The 12971-nt window shown below is 41.2% G+C and overlaps 1 protein-coding gene across 1 annotated transcript in view; it reads left to right on the top strand.

The window, feature by feature from the left end:
* LOC147031058 (uncharacterized) overlaps positions 1 to 11432 on the top strand; it is a 47286-nt gene extending 35854 nt beyond the window's left edge. Inside the window, exons 5-7 of the mRNA XM_085875729.1 lie at positions 6915 to 6966; positions 7111 to 7458; positions 9045 to 11432. Of these exons, the coding sequence (XP_085731855.1) occupies positions 6915 to 6966; positions 7111 to 7458; positions 9045 to 9202 (558 nt within the window). The 3' untranslated portion in view covers positions 9203 to 11432. The remainder of the gene's footprint in view (positions 1 to 6914; positions 6967 to 7110; positions 7459 to 9044) is intronic.
* Positions 11433 to 12971: the final 1539 nt, after the last annotated feature.

The following is a 12971-nucleotide window of genomic DNA, read 5'->3' as shown; positions in this document are numbered from 1 at the left end:
TTGATCAATTGTATCAGCAGTCTGATTCGGTGCGTTCTGGGGGTCTCTTAATTTTGACTGCAAACCGCCATTCTTCCAGTCAAAATACTGAATTGGTATTGGAAGTAATGTGCTGTCCGAGTCCACATGAGATTGTAAATCAATAAAGAATCAGGTCCGGACCACAGGAGTACAACAGCACGCTCTATTCCATCTTCGCCATATCTCTCCTCTCTTCTTCACCCAATACCAAATATCATTGACGTCCTCAGATATCCAAAGTGGAATTAGCATTTTCATCGTAATTACATGAACATGTCCCTTTTTCTTGAAACCATTTAGATGCTGCAGAATTGAATTTTGAAATGGTAATGAAAGAAACAAGTCAAACAGAATACACAACACACTAATTATGTCATCACTTGATACCTTCACACTCCAATTAATGTTTCCACGTTTAATTATCATCAAGTTGGAGAACATTGCCCACAATCACTTTTGATGATATTAAGTGTAAGGAACGAAATTGTAATTTTTCACATTTGGTGGTACATGTCCGATCATTTAACATTTACTGAGCTGTTCTCACACCAATCCGAGTACCTCTCAAAATCTTTGAGCCAAGCAGGTGGTCTTGTAACCCTCATGCCTCTGCTTCATGCTGGACTTGTAACCATTTCAAATCCTTTCATTCCCCCTCTGGATTTGCAACAGTTTCATTCCTTTAATTTCCCTCTGTGACGGCGTTAGTGCAGTCTCTGGATAGAGAGCCAGGTGCGATGCGTTCCATTTCTTCCCATCACTGAGTATGTGTGTACCCGGTCAAATTTTCTCCCAAATCAGCAGAGGATCAGTGTATTTTGACAGTTTGCAAGACAGGCAAGACGATATAATAGATTGCACAAGACTGTCCATCTGGGGCCAACAGTATCGGTCACGGAGGCGCTGTTTCATGCGCACGATGCCCTGGTGACTTTCATGTGCCAGGTTGACCACTTTGGTACGCAACGACGGTGGTACAATCAAACGGGTCCCTCGCAACACACGTGCACTGTCCACGGCCAGTTCATGACGGACAGCGAAGTATGAAGCAAGCTCAGGTGCAACTGCTTTCCTTGAGTTTGGCCAGCCTTTCCCGATCTGGGCACGCAGCAGACACAATTCTGGGCAGGTTTCACAGGCAGCAGAGAACTCGGTTATAGACAGAGGAGTCAGGGCAGCCAAAATAGCGACAATCAGCTCAGGTTCATCCTCTGCATCACAAATTGGTAGGATAGACAGTCCACGTGGCCGGCGCGTCGAGGGCTTCGTGCGTCGGTTGGGGCCCTTCGGGGGGTTCCGATAGACAGTCGGAGTCTAGATAGACAGTCTGCAGTGCAATTTCGTTTCCCAGGGCGATATGTCACATCATTAGAGAAGCAAAGCAGTCGAGCAGACCATCTGGAAATTCGCAGTCCAGCACGACCAATGCCTTTTGTCGCCAACAGTGTGGTGAGTGCTTGGTGGTCAGTTTGAAGGGTGACGTAACATCCCCAGATGTATGTCCTCCACTTTTCTACAGCCCAGATGCAGACCAGAGCTTCCTTCTCAACTGTCGAGTATTTCCTTTCAGCAGAAGACAATGTGCGGGATGTGAATGCCACTGTGCACTCAGTGTTGTCAGAGTACAGCTGAGTTAACACTCCCTCCAGCCCGTAGTCAGACGCATCCGTTGAAACAAATGTGGGCAGGTTTGGATTGAAAGGAGCAAGAGCAGGGCTCTTCACAATCAGTGTCTTCACACACAGTGAAACTCCGCTCAGCTTTAGCAGTGCAGGTAAACTTTACGTCACTCCAAGATCTAAGCAGTGCATGCCTTGGCTTAATAACAGTGGCATAGTTTGGAAAGAATTTACTGTACCAAGAGGTAAGTCCCAAAAAGGGCACAAGGAAACAATGTCGAGAGGAGCAGATGTCTCAACTATAGCTGCAATGTGGTCATAATCAGGAAGGAGACCGTCTTTTAAAATGACATGTCCCAGAAAACGCAGGCTGGTTTGATTGAATGAACACTTTTGAGTGTTGTTTTAGTCCAGCCTTTTGAGTGTTGAGTTAGCTTCTGGCTAAGGCCTTCATACAGACCACCCCTGGGTGCATCTCATCCAATTCCTACAATATTGCTGCATGACCAGGCTTTGGAATGGCAACTCAATGGCCCCATAAGATACAATCACAGTCAATGTTCAATTCCTCTTTCCGACTCAAAAAAACTTTTCAGTTCCTCGCATGAACAATGGTCAGGTCATCCCATCTGCAGGTACCAGAAGACTTGGCATAACAATTGGTCCCTCCTAGTCCAATTCTTAATGTCTACTGAGGTAACTGTAGATGAGTAGGTATCCACCATGTGCCTGACCATCTCAGTTTCAGGCATGCCGGGAGTTTTCCCCAGACCCTCTGGCAAGGGTAACCTACTCAGTCCATCACAATTATCATGAGCCTTCCCCAGTTTATACCTCAGCACATATGAATATGCAGCGAGAACTATTCCCCAATGAATGACTCTTGGAGATGCCATCTGAAGATTGGGTCGGTGTTATCCCAATAAACACAACAAGGGTTTATAATCACTGGGAATCTACATGTGGTGACCCCAAATGTATTAATGGAATCGCTTCACTCCAAAAATGACCACTAACCCTTCTCTGTCCACTTGGGTGTAATTCCATTCTGCTTGGTTAAGAGTCCTTGAAGCAAAAAGTATGGGTCTTTGAGTACCATCGTTCATCACATGCGACAATACTGTACCCACTCCATATGGTGAAGCATCTACCGATAGCACGAGTGGCTTGTTACTATATCGTAATGCACAAGGACCTCTGCCGACATCAACAACCGCTTTGAATACTGAAAATCCCAATGCTGTTCAATCCCCCATTTCCATGCAATGCCCTTACGTAACAAATAGTGCAGGGGTTCCAACAATGATGAAACCTTTGGAAGGAACCGGTGGTAAGTTCAACATCCCCAGAAAACCCTTCAGCTGGCTCGCATTCTGTGGCCGAGGATCATCTACAATGGCCCTCACTGACTCCTGTACAGGCCGAGTACCCGTCCTGTCAATCCAATGTCCACATTATGTGACGGATTCTGTGAAGAAGCATTTTGCTTGGTTCAACCGAATGCCTGCCTCTGCCTGTTGCAGACGATGAAATACTTCACCCAAGTGAGTGTGGAAGAAATTAAGCTCTTCTCTTGCGGATTCTGAAACCGTTTATTAACAGCAAACATCAAATACAAATTACAACCAACATGCGCATGGAAAAAAGAAAAAAAAAAGCAATAACAAACACGATCTTCATTCTGCTCAATATGTACAGATAAAATGCCTTTATACTATTCTGGACAGCAAAAGACATGAGAGAGCTAAACATCTGGCAAGGGCGAAGGGGAGGGGCGACAAGCGGCGTGAGAGAGGGAACTGCAGACATGGCCACTTTGGGAGGGAAGGGGGATAGACACGCTCAGGTCATGATTAGCAGTATGAGAATACGAAGTCGGCCGTGAGAAGGAGAGGGTGATAACAGGGTCAAGACAAAATACGAAGAGGCCGGGTGAATGGAGACACAAGCCTATTACTTTAATCATCCCTTCCATCCACCATTGAGTAACCAGATTCTCAAAACACTACCTTCCATTTTGTACTGTCATATAATTGTCCTTGTACAACAAGGCGTCTGTTGCAATTGCCTTCTGGGAGTTATTTAATTACCACCAGACAATAGAGCGCCTCTTCTCTGTAGTCAACAGCAAAGCGTCCCTCTCTTGAGCAGCTGGGCAATTTCATTTAAACATTGGAGATACCAGTCTTGGTTATCTGTATTTCAGTGAGATATAGCACATAAAATTTGGTAAGATACAATATTATCTTATTCTTTGTTCAATCACATCACTACGGAGATGAAAAGACTGTGAAAGGATATTTTACTGACAGTCAATTTGATTCCAGGACAAAAGTAACAACTTATTTTATACTGTTAAAAGCAGTAGTAGCAAGTTAAACAACATCCAGATCTATCATGAATGAGTTTACATTCATCTCCATTTACTCTCTGAGAAAGGTTCCTGCACTCTGTGGCCCATATATACTGATCTGAGGACATATACCAAGTAGGTTGTTCCTGTAGTTGGCTCAGCCAATGTAACTGTTGGAAATGAAAACAACACTAATGTCATACTACTACATGTAGCGCTTGGAATAGGACCAACCCTCCTTGGCTGAGACTGACTATGAATCATCAGACTCAACTGGAGTGACATAAACACTCTCCAACTCTGCTGCGAGATACGATACCGTGCTCAACAGGAACCATGGCTTGTTCAGCGATGGTGTTGGTACCATTGCGGGACCCAGAGTGAGGATTCACATCTCTGAAAATGCTCGCCCAGTACTCCATAAAGCTAGACCTGTGCCCTATACAATGGGAACGACGACTGATTGTGAATTTGACCATTTGCAAAGAGAGGAAATCATCTCGCCTGTCAAGTACTCCAACGGGGCAGCATCTATCTTCCCAGTACTTAAACTAAATGGAACACTGCACATTTGTGGGGACTACAAAACTATGATTAACCACTATTCAAAGGTGGATGGCTACCCTTTGCCCAGAGCAGAGGATCTGTTCACCACTCTCATGGGTGGCCAGACGTTCACCAAGCTCAACATAACCAATGCCGATGCTCAAATGGAACTGAATGACGATTCAAATCCCTACACATGCATCAACACTCATCGAGGACTCTATGTACAACAGATGCCCATTTTGCATATGCTCTGCTGCACCAGTTTTCCAATGCAAGATGGACATATTATAAAAACTGTACCAAGCACAGTTGTGTTTCAGGACGACATACTTGTGACTGGCAATTCACAACATGAACATCTTTATGACCTGAATGAGGTCCTCAATCATTTGCCACAAGCTGGGTTACTCCTGAAACGTGAGAAGCGCATCATTATAGCACATGAAGTTGAATAGTTGGGTTATCAAATCTCCTGTCAAGGCATTTTGCCCTCTCTGAGCAAAGTTGAACAATTGCGAATGCCACAACACCACAAATATCTCAGAACTTCAGGCATTCTTGGGTATGTTGACCTTATTTTGGTAATTTTATGCCTCAACTGAGCACAGCCGTCTCGCTTCTACATCTCCTCCTCAGAAAAGGCATTTCCTGGGAATGGATAGCTGCTCAAACAGGTGTTTAAGGGTGCAAAAACCATGTTGTCATCCTCGCTGTTACCTGTCCATCACAACCCATCCAAAGAACGTATTCTCAGTTGTGATAGGTCTTCATACGGTATCGGATGTGCGTTCCTGAAAACTAGTGAAACTGGTAATTCCCAACCTGTTGCATTTGCATCCTGAACCTCATCTGAAACTGAACGTCGCTGTGCCCAAGTTAAACGAGAAGCATGAGCGTGTGTCTGGGTCACCTCTAAGATGCATCAATGTATTTTTGAAATGCATTTTACGATTGAGACCGATCACAAACCCTTGTTAGGTCTGTTGGGAGAAACAAAAGCCATTTTGCCCACATCATCAGGTCATATTTAAAGTTAGACATCGAACCTTGCCGTTTATGACTACGCACTTGTTTACCGCCGGGTAATGAAATGTATTGTTCTGACGTGCTCAGTCACTTGTCGCTTCCTGTACCTATCCGAGAACCTCCCCAATCTAGTGATATTGTTCATTTCATGGCTAATGGCAAACATAATGAAGCTCCTGTGATCGCTAAGCAAATCGCTTGTGTGACCAGTGACAACCCAGAACTTGTCACAAGTCAAACGCTGTATTATGCCAGGTGACTGGGCATCACTACCGGAAGGGGTGAAATCTTACCTGATCCGGAAGGGCAGGTTGTCTATTGATGCAGATTATCTGCTCTGTGGGAGCCAGGTGATAATTCGTCCAAAACGTCGCTGTTAAATTACCAGTGAACTTTACAATGCTCATCCAGGCATAGTCACCATGTTTGGTGGCCTTGGTTTGGATAGTGACATTGAGTTCTGTGCATGCCATTGTCACACATATCAAGCCCATGCCAAGATGCCACAACAGTCTTCACTGACCTTGTGGTCTTGGCCATTGAAGCCGTGGTCCAGGTAACACATCGATCATGCTTGTCCATTTCAGGGAATGCTCTTCCTTTTTGCAGTTGACACCCATTCTGAACGGATTGAAGCTCTCGTTGTACCATCCTTATGTAAATCCTTCACCCATCAATGTACCCGAACCTTTCTGTCGATCCTGCACCCTCAATTCAAAAGCCTACAGCAGTCGCAAGTGAGGGTATCCCTCCATTGGCCATCAGGCCAGCTTGTGTTTGTAATCCTCCTGTGTGTCGTGATCTGCAAGGGGGGATATGAGATGTATCGAGTGGGTTATGCGAACACGCATAGGGGGCTCTGTGGGGGCCACATCAGAGAATCATGTGACCTGTTCCTGTTCCAGACGTGTGCTGAATAAACCTATCCTTCCCACTTCAGACTCTTCATCTCTATTTAAATATTTTACCAATAGTAACTCGTATCATCAAGTTTCTCTATATTTCATACAAGTATCAGTGGAGACCGATGGAAGTATCGGGTCATATGGGACTGAGGGTACATATACTCAGAATAGATGCAACCAGTAAGCAGGTGTTGTGTGTGAATGAATGAATGAATGAATATTGGATGTGAATGAATGAATGAATGATTGAAAATTATTAAATCATTTCCTGTCCTTGAGGATCCTTGAAAAGATTTACTGTGATCCAGTTCTGTACAGTTGTGTAGGAGAAGTAATCATAGTGATTATATCAATATTGAGGAACACAAGAGCAATTGGAAATTACCATCATGTTACCACATCTGGGTATTGTTACTCTCTCTCTTTATTATTTAATTTCAGGTTCCAGGGTCATGTCACTCTTTGCATGATAAAGAACCGAAGATACCATACGGTGGGTTTTGAAGATCCTCATTCGGGGATTTGATGCCGTTTTCCAAAGCATTTTGGGAAGAGAAATGTGGAATAAACATGAGGTTATGTGGAGAGATGCTATTGGTGGAAATAAAGATTGTAATTTTCTTGTTTCTCATTGTAGTTCCCAACCCTCTCATGGGAACTCCTCTCCTCTCATGTGAGATACAAAATCCCCGCAGTAATAACCTCTCATTGCTGTGGATGATTCGAAGTACTGAAGGCGACAACCGGGTGATCGCAGTGGCCGGAACGTGGGCAGACATCCTTGCCTCCTGTCTGTGGAAGAGCAAAGCGAGAAACTATGGAGTGCTGGAACCTGGACAGGATTCCTGTCCTGAAAGTTCCCACTGCTTGCTGCCTCCCTCTGGTGTAACGAGGGATGAACTCGACAGATACCGGTGCCTGATTGGTCCTGGAGAGGATGGAACGTGGAGAGAGCAGGTCCTCTCTGTGCTCTTATTGACAACTGGTAAGATCTCATTTGCTGATCATTATCACACAGTGATCATTCATATTATAAGAGAGATGTTTGTCTGTATGTCGCCATTTCTCTCAGAGAAATGGATCTTCGTAAAACATTCAGAGGTTCATCAGTGAGTGTTGGGAAGTGTTTCAGCCCCCCCCCCAAAGAAATGGGGAAAAAAACCCCAAAATTTAATTTCTTCAAAATGCTATCAGGATTAGAACAACACAGGGCAACGGTGGGTGCCCCTGCTGGTGCTCTATGAAGGTTGTTCATGAAAAGAACCATATTTGTTCATAATCTCCCTGAAAATGGCATCAGCTTTTTCCCCTCATAGTTTATTTTTTGCTACTTCAAAATGAGAAGTACTGAAAGTGAAGTATTTTGAGGGTGAAGGAGATTTTTTTTCAAAGACGAGTAAGATCAGGTATAAATTGCTTATTTGGGAAACAAGTTGAACAGGTATCATGTTTTATTATTACCATTTACTCACCAATTAATGCAGTTTAACCTTGGTTGAGTTACCACATCTTCCATGATTACTATCCTGCTTAGCAGGGACCTGCGGAACATCCACACAATGTAACATGTGACTTCAAGTCCTCAACTCCCCACCCCACTCAAACCCCGTCATCAACCCTTTTCCACTCCCCCCCCACCCAAACTCCAAGTCCTCCAACCTCCGCCTCCCAACCCCCAAGCCTTCAAACTCCCACCCCACCACAACCCCCCCACCCCCCACATTGAAAGTCCTCAACTCCCCTTCCCAAAGTTATCGACACCCCCTGCCCCACAAAGTCTCAGCCTCTCCCTCCTAACTCTGTCCCATCTTTGCTCTCAACCCAACTCTTTCCTCCCCTCCCCATTCTTGGTCATTACTTATTTAATATCGTGTCACCACAATCACCGAGTTTGAAGTTGTGTTGCTTTGAACCTCCTCTTCATTCATTGTCAACAAACGACTATCTCAGTAGAGTATTCTGTTATATTTTGTATCACTGACAACATTCTAATTATGGCGTTTTTACCATGTTTTAGTTTGTTAAAAGTAAATCAATAATATGAAACCCGCTTTTTATCACCTCTAACATTACACGTATGTTTATTTATTTCACAAATGTGAATTACTTTATAAACCCTGTATTTTCACATTATTCAGCCTCGAAAACTTGGGCAAAAAAAATTTCTTTTTTATTAAATACTCCAAATATTAATCATGACTTTCCTTTCCCCTGCATAATGAAAGTGTACCTTCTTTTGGCGGTGTGTAATAGACTGCTGCCTCGATTGCTCCTCAACAACACATGCATTACCTCATTTCCTCTGCCTGAGTTGAAATCAAAACATACCTTTATTTCATGATAGAACACATGTTGTTCAGTCCTCAAATATGCACCACAAACCTGAAGCCTAAGGCCGAAATGTGGAGAACAAAATCGTGGCAGGGATTTGATTTCTTTTGAGGAAAGAATTGTGGGTGGACTCATTCATGCCAGTGAAGCTCCAACCCTAGACAGACAGACAGACAAACTGGTGGAGAATGTTGTTATCCTGGTGGGTTTTCTGATGTGAAGGATGTTTTTTTTTAACAGATAATACAAGAGATAGACTCGAAGAGACCAACAATCCTTCATCACTCTCTGGATGCCAACCGGCTCTCATTGCAGCGATTACTGTCAATGTTCTCGCTCTCTTCCCATTCACCATGTTTGTTTTCCTTGTTAAACGTTATCGCGAAAAACGTTTGTAGAAACATCTATACAAAGTGAGAACAAATTCCACAATGTGTTTCCATCTCTCCACATGTGATGTTTTTCTGAGAAAACATTTGTTTTAAGGAATGTTCAGAAAGTAGTTGTTAAAATATTTACCCAAAGGTGATATTTGTTTTATTTGTAACTTAGGGGAATTATTCTTCAGCTCTATTTTTGATTTCTGTGTGAAATTGTTGATCGCTTTCAGATATTATTTCTTTTTCTGATGATGAAGGACGTGTTTGTGGATAACAGCGTGCAGGTGGAAAGGAATTTATGGCCGAATGCATGGCCACAAATCATACTGTACGGTTGAGAACAATACAAGCTATACATTATATTGTATAGAACAATCCAAGCAATACATTATATCATATAAAACAATACAAGCTAAACATTATATTATATAGAACAATACAAGCAATGCATTATATTATATAGAACAATACAAGCTATACATTAGATTGTATGGAACAATCCATGCAATACATTACATCATAACAAACAATACAAGCAATTCATTATACTGTATAGAACAATACAAGCTATACATTATATTATATAGAACAACACAAGCTATACATTATATCATATAAAACAATACAAGCTAAACATTTTATGATATAGAACAATACAAGCAATGCATTATACTCTATAGAACAATACAAGCTATACATTATATCATATAGAAGAATACAAGCTATACATTATATTGTATAGAACAATCCAAGCAATACATTATATCATATAAAACAATACAAGCATTGCATTATACTCTATAGAACAATACAAGCTATATATTATATTATATAGAACAATCCAAGCAATACATTATATCATATAAAACAATACAAGCATTGCATTATATTGTATAGAACAATCCAAGCAATACATGATATTATATAGAACAATACAAGCTATACATCATATTGTATAGAACCATCCAAGCAATACATGATATCATATAAAACAATACAAGCAATGCATTATACTCTATAGAACAATACAAGCTATACATTATATGATATAGAACAACACAAGCTATACATTATATTATATCAAACAACACAAGCTAAACGTTATATTACATAGAACAACACAAGCTATACATTATATGATACAGAACAATATAAGCTATACATTATATTATATAGAACAACACAAGTTATACATTATATTATATAGAACAATTCAAGCTATACGTGATATCATATAAAACAATACAAGCTTTACATTACATTATGTAAAACAATACAAGCTATACATTATATTATATAGAACAACACAAGCTATACATTATATTACATAAAACAATACAAGCTGTACATTACATTATGTAAAACAATACAAGCTATACATTATATCATATAAAACAATACAAGCTGTACATTACATTATATTGTATAGAACAACACAAGCTATACATTTTATTATATAAAACAGCACAAGCGAAACATTATATTGCATAGAACAACACAAGCTATACATCATATTATACAGAACAATATAAGCTATACATTATATTATATAGAACAACACAAGTTATACATTATATTATATTGAACAATCCAAGCTATACATGATATCATATAAAACAATACAAGCTATACATTATATTATTCAGAACAATATAAGCTATACATTATATTATGTAGAACAACACAAGTTATACATTATATTATATAGAACAATCCAAGCTATACATGATATCATATAAAACAATACAAGCTTTACATTACATTATGTAAAACAATACAAGCTGTACATTACATTATGTAAAACAATACAAGCTGTACATTACATTATGTAAAACAATACAAGCTATACATTATATTTTATAGAACAACACATGCTATACATAATACTATATAGAACTATACAAGTAATACACCTTTCACACACACATACACACACACTCACACACTCACTCACACACACACACACACACCCACACACACACACACACACACACACACACACACACACACACACACACACACACACACACACACACACACACACCAGATATGTCGAGTGCACTCATCAGCGGTTTGGAAGAGATTTCCACTCATGCCTGGTTATTACAACTAACACTGTTAAACATGGACACAAAATGGTGATATTACACTCTTCCCCTCTTCATGAAAAGTAACTTGACAAGTGGAAATTTTACATAACATGTATACACCGTGTGGATATTGGCAAGTAAACATGCATCATATTCTACTTCCTTGTGTGCCGTCACTTCCTGGGGTACTCTGGGTACCAGTAATGTCACAACAATGGTGCTGCTTTTCTCACTTCACGACCCAGGCAAAAATAGCATTCCTTTCCTGTAGTAATTCTCTGCAGACTACTGTAGTAGGGCTGTTGCCAACTATAGTATATGAGAATACAACTTTCATACTATAGTTCTAACTCGAGCATTTATGCCTGGGTAACCGCTGCATTACCGAAGGAGGAATTTCCTCCTCCCCATGGATGCCAGCCTACGGGGATTGTCCATGCTCTTAACCTTTTAAATGCTGAATGTGAAGCAAGGAAGCAACACTTGTCATGTACTATTTTTAAATTCCAAGGTACGAATCGACAGGAGTTTGAAGCAGCGACGTCAAGGACTCGGAGCGGATGCTTTAACCATTACACCACCGAGTCTGGTCGGTTTGGGTCCAATTACAATTTGCGTTTCTTGGGATTTGAATCCAATGTCTGTTTGATGACGGCATGTTCAACACTGTACTGTGCGCTCAGCTGATCCATAAGAAGCAGGATGGTACAGCGGTACCTTGGTATGTTTGACACCATTCCTACTCATAAATAGTCTACATTCTTATGAAATCAACTTAGGTCCATTTGTCAGAGACACTTTCTCCTGGAAAACCAAATGAAGAAAACAATCTATGTAAAGTGTCCAAATTTTGCTTTTTTTTGGTTTTCTGCAAAGGAAATACCTCAACCCACTTGGAGTGTTGAACCCTCATGATGAACAATTCCTGTCCCTTTAGTTCAGCAAATTCTACTTGAAACATTAGCCCTACCCTGACAGGCCATTTCCATGGCTGTAAAGGTGCTGATGATGATGTCTTGCTCACTCACTGACATGTGGCGCACGAACCCACTGTGTGTTCTATTTCCATCGCTAACCATGGCCACCATAGGTCGCTATGGACTAAACTCTTTGTTATACACAATGCTGATCATGTAAATCTTCCAACACTTGATACCTGAACTCACGAGGAATTACGACTCTTACTCCCCACAAAATACAACCCTTGTGGACTGACAACTCGTTTCTTCAAAAAAAATAAGGACTGAACTCTCTCTTAGATTTGCGCTGGCTAACCATTAATTACATCATCGTGTACTCTCAACAAAAGCGGGTCATTTTTGGTTACCAACATCACCTGCTGTGATCGGCAACTCATCTACAAGTGAGAAGTCGAACACATCCTCTCTTGCTGCAGTCAACTGTATATGGCAGCCTATACATTGTATCGGCATGACTACGATCAACTGATCATCTATACTCAATATCATGGGTATATGTTAAGACCATTAAAGAGCCTGGTGTTGGCGCAGTGGTTAGGGCAGCGGCTTGGGATCCAAAAGGTCCTGAGTTCAAGCCCCGTTGAGCCACTGAATTAATACACCAGGGGGTTGACTCAGCCTGTCATCCTTCCGAGGTCGGCGAAATGAGTACCAGTATACTGGGCCGGTGTATACCCCGGTTAAAATAGGTGTACCATATCCCTGTGTCGTAAGACG

This window comes from Eptatretus burgeri, chromosome 3 (assembly GCF_056783735.1).
Source record: "Eptatretus burgeri isolate ZD-2024b chromosome 3, Ebu_testis_v1, whole genome shotgun sequence".
NCBI lineage: Eukaryota > Metazoa > Chordata > Myxini > Myxiniformes > Myxinidae > Eptatretus > Eptatretus burgeri.
Note: the sequence above shows the minus strand (reverse complement) of the source record. Positions and strands in the feature narration are given on the sequence as shown.